The sequence below is a fragment of the Argentina silus genome (genome assembly GCF_951799395.1).
Source record: "Argentina silus genome assembly, chromosome: 19".
Lineage (NCBI taxonomy): Eukaryota > Metazoa > Chordata > Actinopteri > Argentiniformes > Argentinidae > Argentina > Argentina silus.
Window position 1 is genome coordinate 6,788,946 of NC_139673.1, and position 13,337 is coordinate 6,802,282.

At 46.0% G+C, this 13,337-nt stretch overlaps 1 protein-coding gene across 3 annotated transcripts in view; it reads left to right on the top strand.

Moving 5' to 3' along the window:
* Positions 1-1,528: 1,528 nt before the first annotated feature.
* Positions 1,529-13,337, top strand: part of fto (FTO alpha-ketoglutarate dependent dioxygenase) — a 113,160-nt gene continuing 101,351 nt past the window's right edge. For 2 of the 3 annotated variants that reach the window (XM_083691374.1, XM_083691373.1), the window contains exon 1: positions 1,549-1,597. In XM_083691374.1, the coding sequence (XP_083547500.1) occupies positions 1,556-1,597 (42 nt within the window). In that variant the 5' untranslated portion in view covers positions 1,549-1,555. Of the gene's footprint in view, positions 1,598-13,337 lie in introns of all 3 variants that reach the window. The other variant, XM_083691375.1, reaches the window with a different exon arrangement.

A 13,337-nucleotide genomic window follows, 5' to 3' on the forward strand; every position in this document is an offset into this window, starting at 1 on the left:
AACACATTTTCTTCTTAGCAGAACTGGGAAGAGAGGAAATGTAGTTTATAAATAGGAATCAAAAGAACCCCTTCTGTTTATTGCAAAAGGATGCCAGAGACACCGACATCTTTGAAAGTAGGAGAGCTTTTGAGCTTTTTACAAGACAGGTGAAAGAACATGTGTGTTAAATCATTGTGCCCGGCTCACTTGGGTCAGCTCTACCATAAAAGAAAAGAGATTACAAAGGAAACTAATGAAGACACTGATCAAAGTCTGTAATGGTAATACATAGCAGGTGTTTCCAACCTTTCAAACCCCCCTCCTCCTCCCCCTATCCCCCACACCACCCACTCCACTTGTGAAGCTTATGTCTTTTACATATGGGCTTTGATAGGAATAATGGACAGAGCACATTTCAACACCATTCAAAAAATGTTATGAGGTATTTGGATGAACCCAAGGGAGAGGGCACTTTTGTCTGCATGTGATACATAAATGCACCCATGTACTGTATGCTTACCGTATGCTTTCACAATTGGTGAGTGGTGAGTTGAAAAAGGTGTCTTGGTTGGGGCCCATACCTTTTTTTGCAGTAAAGCACCTGTATTTGAGATGCAAGGCTTGGCAGAGCTCACTCTTGGAGCATGTTCAAAGCATGATTGCAGAGGATGCTGCTTTTGATTTACGGAAAAAAAACAACTCCAAGTAATTACAAAAGTAAGCCTGTTAAATTATGTAGCCTACACATAAAATGTCTTATCCTAATTTAAGTTTCATTTGTTGTTTCTATTTGTAAATATGAAATATGCAAATTGTAGCACAATATTGAACTATGATACTGTTAATTAACATGTTTCTGGAAGTTAAATATAGATCATAACTATAGGTCTAATGTTAACTGCAGAGATGGAACTGTTATTATTAGTGTATGATCATCATTAATGCAGATGTTTTTTTTCAACATTATTATTATTATTATTATTATTATTATTATTATTATTATTAGTAGTAGTAGTAGTAGTAGTAGTAGTAGTAGTAGTAGTAGTAGTAGTAGTTGTAGTAGTAGTAGTAGTAGTAGTATTAATAATATTATTTGTACTATATTGTTTTGCCCAGTCTGTAATGTGCATAATTTAGCGTTCTATCATGGATATCAAAAAGGGAGCTGCAAGGTTGCACTGATTTGCACAACTATTAGATTCTCTATCCATAGGAGATCACGACGTACATGATTTAGAAATCAACTATTTCTGCACCTGCGATAAACAGCAAGTCAAAAGATGTCCGGTTTGCGTCAAATGACGCAGAGTGGTTGGTTTCCTCTCGTTAGTGTTTCGGGATATGTAGTTTTATTTGTTCACTTGTGGCCGATTAATACGATAGTCTGATGAAAATCTGATTGTTTTGCATTGTAATTATTTATAAATGCATAACTATCACATGCATCAAGCGTATGTTTTGTGGGCTCCATTTGTCTTTAGAGCTCCAGTATATTGTAATCACTCTGTTGAAACTACAACTACCAAGACGACGTTAACTGAAAGCGAGGCAGTGTAAACACAACTCTAGGAACATGAAAAGATCGGGTGACAGTGAGAGGGAGAAGAGAAGAAAGGTATTGATAGTGTTTTTCTCCGTTAGGTCTCGCAAATTCTAAGTCGAGTCGTGCATTGAGAAGTTTATGTTCCAAATGTGGTGATGCTTGTTGCATTATCGAAGGCTGGGAAGCTATAATTGTCAATGTAAACATCACGTTGCATGTGTCCTTTATTGTTTTCCTCTTTTCATTCAACTACAAGAGAGCGTTATAAACAACATATAAACGTTTATAAACTCAGGGCCAAGGATATTGTTTTTGAAATGACATTGAATTAGGAACAATTAGAAGCCTACAGCATATGCCTTCCACCAAATTCAATGGACAGGCATACTGAATATTTTTTTGGGCATAAATTGGCAACGGTATACATTTCTTTTCAGTTTGCAAGATGCATAACTACTCCCTCAATGTCCTTGTACCATATTTCACAATCCTCGATTTTGGCCTAAGCCAAATTATTTGATAGATCCCGTTAAAAGTAAAACAAGTGTAAATAGTTATCAGATTTGATGCTGACGCCCTGTCAGTCATCAGCTGCATCTAGAGCTGTATATTATGGTTGTAGTGTCTGCAAGTGGTTGAACTGAGTTTTTAGGGGATGGCAGAATATTCAGAGATTGCCAGCCCTACATGATTTGTGTGCTCTTGTGGTTCTGGGTGTTTGTGCAGCAAACATTGCACAATTGTATCAATAATCTACCAGATGGCTGGAGAATATTGCATTTGCTACCTTGCTCGCGTGTGGTCTTCGCGTGAACTCGCGCGCCAGTTGGCCTGTAGCGACGCGAGCACATTTCATAACTAGCACAGAAGTGTTCTTTGACATGATAGTATGATATTTTGTCATTCAGATTTATCTCATACAATTTGTATATATTAATGGGGGATGGACGAGAGAGGGAGAGAGAGCTATACGTCAAACAGAAGGGTAAGGAACAGGTGTAGAGTGAATTATGTGCAATTAGGTAGTAGTAGGACGCAAACATTTACCTTTTCTAATCTACACCCCACATTTAGCTAGTAATGATCTTACAATTAGCAAGCATAAGCAATATAGAGGGATGTGTTGTTCCATCAGTGTTTCCCATGTCTGTTTAATACAGAAAATGTGTTTTGGGGAAATATGGCCTATTTTCGAAACAGGAAGTTGAATTTGTCTGCTTGTAGCGGCCTATAAAAACTTAGCAAAATTAGACTGGACCAATTAGCCATACAGCATTTCTCCCAAACAATGTAATGCTAACATAGGCTACACATGCGTTTACTCATGTCAGTGTTTCTTAGGTTTCAAGTCTAATTGCTCCCTCTTATTTTGTCGAGTCTCCCTGTCTCCCTCCTGGAACTACACTGCCGCCCTCTAGGTTTAGCTGACATGACACCTGGCAGGGGGCTCTACACTGTGTTTCATTTATACAGTACAGTACACCTGTGGTAGGTGTACTACCACAGTAGTGGAGCCCCCTGCCAGGTGTGGTACAGTACATCTGTGGTACAGTACACCTGTGGTAGGTTGGCCTAGAGTCCATTGTTGATATACTGATAGCTCTATGTCAGTGTTAGCTGAGGTTCTGTTGGAGATACTGTTTGTGCAGTGGTTTAGCAAGACAGGATATTCAAACAGCGGAACACATGGAACCAAGCCCACATTCTTTTTGTAGGTACTGTACACTATAGGTCATTCCATGTGGAAATGAGCCCTGTTGAGTTTTAGGGATGATGCATAAATTAAGCTTTAGATGTCCCTGGAATTCATAATGGGCTGTTGTACAGTATAGAAAATATTGTTGGAACATATGCCTATTTCATTGGTACATGTAAAGACATGACCTAGATGTTACCCAAGCCACCTTAGACACCATAGGCTAACTATCTGGATTTCCGTTTCCATATTGTTTCGCTCTGAAGGCCCTTTTTAAAATATTTTTGCCACACTTTGGAATGACACGAGGGGAAGCTTGTGGAGGTAGAGGACGGGCTCATTGTAATACATGGAATGGAATGAGGACTGGTATCAAACAGGTCTGGTGTCCGCTCCATGCATTACAATGAGCCCTTCCTCCCGATATCTACCTCCACCAACCAGCCTCCCCTGAATGACACTGTGTCTATGGAGGAGTGAAGGGAGCATTGGTGCTCACGTTCCTGGTAGCCCATCACATAGATGTTGGAGAGGCCTGATCCGTGGTGGGACAGCGTCTCTGTTATGGATGTCCTCCCTCCATCTGCGAGCTGTGTAACCTACTGTCGATGGAACAGGAAGGAGAAGGGCTCTGCTGTTCTCCGGGCAGGCGTGCTTATCCCTGCTGGGCCTAGGCAGCCCTTCCACGCTTGGCCGCGGCCTGCGATGGCACATGTGTTTGGATCATGTCTGACAGCAGAGAAACTATGTAGGACGTGGATCCTCCTGTTTATAAAAGCGGCCATGGTGACCAGATGAGTCCCTCAGAGGCAACTCATTCCAGCTGGCCCTGAGGGCTGCTGCAGTCCTAATGGCTCTGCTTCTCCTTTTAGACAAATAAAGGGAAGAGAGAGGGGGATCGTAATGGTAAAACGACTGGAAAAACCACAGAACTGCCAAATTAGAGGAGCCACATTCATCCCTGTCGCTTGTTACAGGAATACGGTGGTGCCGTTTATCATCAGAAGTAATAAATAGGATAATTCTGTTGTCTCGTAAACGAGAGTGTTTGCAGTTGTGTTCCGTCAATGGGATGTGTTGTTGTGATGTGTCCCCTGTCATTTTGTTTTAGTGAATGCATGCTATTCACATCATGAAGGCCTACGCACTGTACCAAAGACACATGCTTTTTGTTTTTGGATTGAGACTGACCATATTTAATGCATGTAGTGTAGTCCTAGTGTACACGGCATTTAAACGGCTTTCTCTAGTCTATAGGGCCACTGTCTGTCTGTCCTAGTTGGTGAGTTACTATAACAGTCGGCTAAATCCAACACACATAACATTCAGTCGATAATGTAGCCTACAACGTAGTTGTTTTGTATATATGAGCTACAGACCGCTCCATTTTTACCCAATCATTTACCCAATAGGTTCTCCATGAAACATTTCCAATTCGTTGAATTGAATTTGCGTCCTCCTATATTGACTGAGTGAAAAAGGAATTGACCCTAACCGTTTTGTCATGACTGTGTCTTTGATGGTAGCTGTTTATCCAGTGATGACATATATTACGTGTGTAGTGTATAAAATAGAAAGGGGGAGAATATAAGAGGAAATATTTGCGAATGGCAGTCTAAGTAATGATCACATAGGGTCACCAGATGTTTGGAGGTCCTGGCTCTACCAGGCACATCGCTCAGATGAGGCCCATTGGTTTCCTCTGGTTGTGGCAGCTAGTGCAAGCTGTTTAGGGTATTTAATTCCTGAACACTCATTAAAATGGTTTGTGTTTCCCTTGGCAATTCTGTTAAATTAACAACTCGAGAGGTAAAAGCTGATTATGTGGCCACACACCCAGACATGGTTAATCAATTCCCCCACAAAATGTTACCCCGTGAATTAGTGTAAAGGTAACGATTTATGGCGACTAATGCTGCCGTCCTGTCATGTCTGCCCTGGTGTTTTAGCAGGAGGGGGGGTGTCAGATTCAGCACCATCAGCAGCTTTGCACTCCTGCAGACCATCTTTCCCCCCTCGTGCCCACACTACACGCTGCTTGCTCTATTAATGAGCCAATAAGTGAGAAATAGTGCTGGGTGCTGACATAAAACATGCAGGAATACATAAGCGGGAAACATACATGTCCACCAGAGATAGATTTACATCCGGGCCTGGGGAAAAGAGAGAGAGAAAAAGAGAGAGAAAAAGAGAGAACTGTGTTTGCCATTGGAGCCCTCCTGACTTCATCAGACCCCCGCCGGTCCGGCGAAAAAAGGGGCCTTGAAAAATACGGCTGTGGCTGATAATGATACCATTACACTAATGGAGCCGGCAAATGAAGGAGAACCCAGACGCCCTGCTTTATTACCAGAGGGGGCCATTTCCTCGCTGCATTCCTAATGGCCTGAGCACCCAGTATTGATCAGCCCATCATGCCGCTAATCCTCCGCAGAATTACTTATCGCTGGTGAGGTGTCGATCCAGCCGACGGCGGCACCGGCTTCTGGCCCTGGTCGCTGGGGGGCCGGCAGGGGGCCGACAGCCAGGGACCCACCAGGCCGTTTATCCGGCCCCGTGATTTAGGGCCGAGCAGGGATGTTGTCCGGGAGGTCTTCCTCGATGGGCTGGCCAGCTCGATGGTGCTCCTTTGTTTTGTTATTTCTCATCGATGAGGTGGAGAAATCTTTGGGGGCGTGTGTGTGTGTGGGGGGGGGGGGGGGGGGGGGTGGATATTAATTCTAACAGCTTTCATTTAATTAAGGAATAGGGAATTATCTGGTTCGTCCCTCTTTATGGGCCTGTTGGCCACTGTGGAGCAGGAGGAACGGGATGGTGTAATCCTCAGTCATTGAGCTGTGCTGTAAATAAGAGCCGGCAGCATCTCTATCCTGTGTCATCATCATCACCATCAGCAGCACACTCCTTCACCATGAAGGAACTAGAGGTCTGGGCTGATGTGCTGGCCTGATTACTGTCTGTCTCTGTCTCTGTCTCCATCTGCGTCCCCATCCCCACACACACAGCCTCTTCTAGGCCTAACCCGGGGACTCAGGCTGGGGCCTTCATGCTTGGATTGCCCCAAGATTGAACAACACACAGCATTCATTTGGAACTGTATCATCACTTTCAGGCCAATGATACCATACACAAACACAACGTGCTAGGAGGCTAAAGTACATGTGAAATGTGAGGGAAAGATATTATAGCCTACAGGTACGTTATATAGGCTGTGCTATGGATTATTTGAGCACCACAGAGGGCCGATGGATGCCATTACTATTACAAATGAATAGAAGGTCAGGTAGCACAGAGCGTTCCTCTCAGGGCATGGTGACCTGTCATATCCTTGGCCTCTCGGTGGCCCCCCCCTCCCCTCTAGCCATTAGCATGCTCAAGCCATTGAACATTGTAGGGTGTGGCATCCCTACATCACCCCCCCCGCCCCCCCCCCCCCAATCACCCCCCCCCCCTCAGTCACCTCTGCCCTCAGCTAATCTACGAGTTTACCTTTAGGGGGGCATTTGGCCCCTCTTCATTAAGACCACTCCTGTAGCCATAAAGATGTATTTATATATTTCCATCTGGAGAGAGCTGTCGTGGCTAGGGAAACTAGGTATTGATCGGGATATTTAGTCATTTCTTTCGGCGTGCGCCATCAATATTGTGCAAACATCTGTCCATGCGAGGGTTGACCCCGGCCCATATCCTCTGTTTTCGCTCCCATTGGAGTTCAATGATATACTATTGTGAAAAGCAAATCAATGAATGAATATGAAGTTCCCCTGCTGTAATATAGTCCGGGCCCAAGGCCCCAGGTCTTTCATTGATCCGATATGTGGACGACTGTGGGGGTTGATTAGTCTGTTGCTAAGGTTGCTCCCCTCCCTGTCTTTTACCTTGTCTTGGTTATTTGAGCTCCGACTCGATATATGGACTGTGTCGTTTACAGATCAGCTTGGTTAACCAACCCACGCTTCACTTCAACAACATGCCACGTGTGTGTCAGTGATGGAAGGATGGGTTTGCTGCACCGTTGTGTCTTCTGTGATCTCAGGCCATAGGCAGAGTATCAACCTTCATTCAGAGCGTTCTACCATATTGAGTACTCTTCAGCAATGGTATAGACGTGAAAACCTCCTACTGTTTGCTGAAAATGGAATTAAGCTCCAACTGTTCCTATGTGAAATACAGTTTGCCAGTAAAGTAGATTATGTGCTGTCAGCAGCCATACAGTGGTGCCATCTATATATCGCTCCTCATGCTAATGTGTGTATGTGGTCTTCTCTTAATCCATCGCCCTTTCTTTATAACAGCCTGCATTAAATGTATGACACTTTAAAGGTGTATGATGTCTACATTTGGTTTGCATCTGTGTGTGGATATCAACTTTTACGACCCGGAGCTGCGTTGTCTCAGGTCACATGTCTACAGCTGGGCAGTCCAGGGCCCACATATGTGTTTATGAGCATCTGTGATCTTACTAAACATTAAAAGGGGAAAACTAAAGGAAAACTAACTAGATCTCCTTATGTAAGCCGTCAGTGCCGTGCGACAGAGCCCTATAGTGAGTTATAGACAGCTCTCAGCACAGCAGCTGTGTCCCAACAGTCAAAGGCCTTCGGTTTTAGCCAATGTTGGAAACACCATTGAACATGCTGTAGCCCAGCAAAAATGCCAGTGCATGAATATTAACATTGACATTTGGGTCATTTAGCAGACACTGTTATCCAGAGTGAATTCCGGGAACGTACATTGGCCTAAAGTAAGTGAAACTACTAGGCCAAGGCCCTGTACATCAAAATCTTTTCGCAAGTAAGACTTTCTATGAGAATAAGTGCCAGAAGCAGTCACAGATTTGTGTTATGACATGATTAGTCAGCTGATGTATGATTTGGGGTATGATCAGGGCAGGCTGCTGTCATCTCTGGGGGGCCTGCTCCCTGTCTGTTAGCTCTACCTAGCAGTTTATATTGGTGTTTGTGGCGTCGTGAGGTACTGACGTCGTTAGGTACTGACGTCGTTAGGTACTGATGTCGTGAGGTACTGACGTCGTTAGGTACTGACGTCGTTAGGTACTGACGTCGTGAGGTACTGACGTCGTTAGGTACTGACGTCGTGAGGTACTGACGTCGTGAGGTACTGATGTCGTTAGGTACTGATGTCGTTAGGTACTGACGTCGTTAGGTACTGACGTCGTTAGGTACTGACGTTGTGAGGTACTGATGTCGGCTCATTCACAAACGAGGCCCGTGACATGGCTTGTCTAAACATGCTGGGTAAATCAGCTGTCAAATCCAATGAGTTTACATTTGGTGTGACCCTCACTCGCAGGGTTCATCTGTCAACCAGCGCCCTATCACAAGTGATATACATGGAATAATCAATCCAATCAATAGGCCACGGTGGTGTAGTAGGGGCGGTGCTGAATAAACATGGGAATGACCCTCTCACCTCAGACAGAGGGGCCAAAGCCTCCGGGGGTTTCATTAGCCACTCAAGGCTACGATCTGGGGAGGTCATTATTTTCATTTGAATTTGTGTGTGTGTGTGTGTGTGTGTATGAGAGAGAGAGAGAGACTGAGAGTGTGCATGAACATAACCAGAGGTATTGAAATGAAAGGCAGCCAGTAGTATTCGGTGCTCGTTTGACAAATTTGGCCAAATGTGTGGTGATTGATTGATAAAAATAAGGCCAGTATGTCTGTACTTCATTCAGATACACCATGTTGAATGAAGTGTTTATCTATGAAGCCATTTTTAGCCCCGGAAGAAATTATGTCTCAGCCAAACTATTGTAGCTGTGTAAAAGCCTAATTTCTCAATGTAAGCCACCTGCTCTATTTAAAGTGGGAGGAGAGGGGGGGGGGGATTCTGTTGCTGTTTATTTGTGAATTTATTTTCCTTTGTAACGGCTCACCTTTCCAATGAAGTGGGAACTACCTACGGATAGCGTTGGCCAACATCTGGTTTCGATGAGGGGTCCAAAGCCCTTCAGTCACAAAAGCTGCAGGAGGGCCCGTTCACAAGGCCCTGTAAATTGTAACTGTTAATTTGTACATCATAAGTTCTTTTCCATAAACGTGTGTAATGAAAGTGTGTGAAAGTACCTGGCATGTTCGTACACTGCCCAGGGGAGACGGGGGGGGGGGGGGGGGGGGCTGGTAGTGCCCCCCGTCATACTGTAGGAGCCAACTCCAGCTCAGAGTCCTAGCCAGCTGGAGTGTTCTTTTACCTACTTAGCAATACCGCCATTCACAAAAAACCCTGGCAGCCATTTTCTACTCTACCTGGAGTTCCGCGTAATACCGGTAAAAAAAATCTCTGTGACAGAGATTTCAATATATCCGTATTGTGTGATACTTGTTGATCATTCCACATATGCACATCGGCCCCAAATGCGTTGCCTTTTGAAATGGTCAGGTAGTTGATTTTGATTTCTCAGTGATTCTTCCTCAGCCTCTGTGTCTCTGTTCATGAGACTTACGTTTGGCTCGCATACGTGAGAGGGCCGACAGTTTGACTGGCATGCTGTCAGACGCCTTCCATGGCGAAGTGCGCTGCTCTGTTTTAGTGGGCTGATGGGGGTGCGGGGTGGGGGGAGTGGAGGAGGAGGGGGTGGAGGAGGGGTGGGGTGTTGTCAGGACGCGGCCGGCGCGCTTTGCATGTTCTCCATGAGACAGGCGCCTCCAGAGCGGGCGTTGGTGCATGACAGTTGCCTTTCATTGCTGTCTTCTCTGCACTTAACCTCTGACCAGCCCTCCCTCATCCTCCCCCTCCCCCGCCCCCCCCCCTCCCCCCACCACCACCATCCTCGGCCCGGCGCCGCGGTGCTAACCCGGCTCCCCCGTTCTGAGTGACGGACTTCGGGGGCGCGCGGCGCACGCTGCGGGCTTGTCATGAGCCCACTGTCAGGGGCACAGCAGCCTTGCCCGTCTTAGGCCCATCACCAGCCCCCCAAAACCTTTTGTTCAACAGTCCGTAATTCCATCCACCGGCGCTGTCAACCACATGATCAAACGTGCATAAAGAAAGGAGCCCCCTGACTGAATCCCCCCCTCCTGTCCTCTCGTCTCCTATCCCCCTATCATAATATAGGCAGATTTCTACCTCCTCTCCTGCTCCCTGGCTCTGTTTATTCAGATGAGCCTGACTACGGGGGCAGCGGGTCAGATCCACTTGCCTGGGTTTAAGGCCTGAATTGAGTGTTGTCTCCAGTGAGATGGAGAGAGGAAGAGAAGGAGGGAGTGAGGGAGGGAGGGTGGAGTGGGGTCGTGTCAGCGCTGTGTTGGGCTGTGTGTGTGTCAGTGTGTGTGTGTCTGGTGTCAGTGTGTGTGCGTGTCAGTGTGTGTGTGTGTGTGTGTGTCTGGTGTCTGTCTGTCTGTGTGTGTGCGTGTGTGTGTGTGTGTGTGTGTGTGTGTGTGAGAGAGAGAGAGGAGGGGTAGAGGACAGCGGGTGTTATGGGTTCAGTTGTCAGCCCTAGTGTCATGCGTGTCCTGGCCCTGTAATGTAGAGGGCAGCCACTGTCATTTGTTGCAGGACTGCTGATGTGGAGGAGTCACACCAGCGGGTAGACGGGAGCACTAGCCTAACGCTCAGGGCTGCTTCCACTGTAGCCTCACTCATTGCTGTTTCTGCCTGAGTCTTCCCCTCATCTTATTTGTGGTTTGATTGATTCATTTGATGCAGGTTTGTTTAAATTGCTGGGTGTGCTATTCCAGGCCTCTGTGGCTCACCTGTTTCACAGTCTGTTTTGCTCTCTTTTTTACTCTCGAACTGTGCGTCCTCCAGGGGAGGCTGGCGGAGGTAGAAATCGGAGGACGGCCTCATTGTAACACATGGAATGAGGAATGGCATCAATCACCTGCGTGCACATGCGTGTGTACAGTATATATATACGTGTGCATGTGTGTATTTACATATGAGTGACAGTGGCCCACATTGTGTATGTAAAAACCGCGCTACAAAGCTTTGCAAAGTTGTTGTCCCCGCTTCCCTGGAGGGAGGAAGGCTGGCACATATAGTTACAGTAGGAGCCTAATCCAGCAGGAGACTGGCAGCAGACCCTCTTAAAGGCATTGTCTCGGAGACGGGACGGACTCATGTAAATACAGTGACAGTCTCGTGTCGCGCTTGAGTGACGGCACATATGGATTGTATTAATCTGAGTGAGTGATTGGGAGGCGTTGGGCGACGGCTCGCCTCTCCCTAACTCCAGAGGAACAGACAGCTTCTGGAGAGTTATCTGTGTTTGTAAGTCCTTCCACTGCACTCGGATGACAATAGGGATTAGTGCCAAGGCTCTTTAAACTGTTTTTTTTTTTTTTTTTTTTGTCGTCGGAGAGGGTGGGGGGAGTTTCTCTTCTTATCAGCGGTAGCAGGATGCCGCTGCAACCACTTTTCCTTGACTGTCAATTAAAGCGGGGATCATTAACTTCAAGGGTATAAGTGTTCTAACACTGGTATTACGATGGGAAGCTAAGTCTGTGACAGATGTTCTAAGTTTAATTCTCTACTTGTGTTTTTTTTTTTTTTTCTCCTATTTTTTTGCCCTTTAATTAATTTATGTATCGTCTATTCAGTTATTTTTTTTTCCTCCTCTTCCATTCATTATAATCTCGACGGTTGCTATGGTAGTTGCGAAAGACGATTCCCGCTTGTCACTCCTCTGTGTTCCTAGGAGGTTCAATCGGCTAATGTATTCAATATCAACATAAATGAAAGGTAAACAGTATCTAATGGTGCCTGTGTTCCCTGTGTAGTTTCCACCACAGTCTCAGTCCTTACCCTGGAGGAGAAGGGAGGGGATGTGTCGTGTGTCGCGTCTGTCTCCTCGACTCACAGCTTTCAAGAGGACCCGCTATTGAGAAAAGGGGTTTGGAGAGAAAAAGGCGACGCAGCGTTTAGGCCTATCTCTGTTTCTGTGGTATGCTGAATTAGTGAGCGACTGTTTTTTTTTGTTTTGCTAGGCTATCATGTGTGTACCAGTGATCAGGTGTGAAGTGTAGCTGGATTTGGGTACTGTGTTGAAATCCCTACGAGTCGTCGGATATCACAGTCCTTGAGCTGACAGTCAGGAGAGTCTCCTGTATGGGCAGCCACAGGGAGAGTGAGGGAGAGAAGGAGAGGAAGGAGAGGAAGGAGAGAGAGAGGGAGACTGCTAATGGGCAAACTCTCCCCGTCTCCCCCCCCCCCCCAACTCCCCTCTCCTCTGACAGCTTCTTCTCTTTGTTCTCCCCCCTCCGCCCCCCGGCCCACTCTCTGCCGGGGATTTGTGACAAGTTTTCCCGGGCTGATCAAACGCTCTGGTGACACCTGATTAGGATATAGCGCATGTTTACAGTTGCGGTGTGCGAAGGACCCCCAGACAACAAGGGAGACTTCACCCTGACTAATTAAATGTGCACCTGTGAAGCCAGCTGTGTGACAGGCAGTGGAGAGGGTTATATTTATTTATGTCATCCCATACATACTTCCAGTGACATTTATGGAGGCGGACTGCACAGGTTTTTTTTTTATTTTTATTTTTTATATATTTTTTTATATATAGATGTGATGTGTGTTTTTCCAATAGCCATCTTTATTGTGTTACCATGGGTTTTTTTTGGGGGGGGGGGGGTGAGGAGGGCGAGGGGGGGGTTATCTCTCCATCACGGCGTTGATCGCTCCAGCAGCTGGTGAACATCTCCAGGTGGCGGTGTTGAGGAGCGGTTAGGGAGGTGGACAGGGCTGGACTGTCAACCGCTGCTGCCACAAAAAACAAAACAAAAAAAAACCCAACAACACTCAGCTGTTTTGGTTAGGGTTGAAAATATACTGGACTCAATTACCCAGCTGTTTCAGTTTAGTGATTAGAGGTTGGAATGGTTTATTTGGAGTGTTATCTTTTAGTCAGCTATTTTTAGGTGAGAGAATGCCGTAACCACATTGGGGAAAAAACATGGTTATAGTGTGTGTGTGTGTGTGTGTGTGTGTGTGTGTGTGTGTGTGTGTGTGTGTGTGTGTGTGTGTGTGTGTGTGTGTGTGTGTGTGTGTGTGTGTGTGTGTGTGTGTGTGTGTGTGTGTGTGTGTGTGTGTGTGTGTGTGTGTGTGTGTGTGTGTGTGTGTGTGTGTGTGTCTATGTCTGTGTCTGTGTCT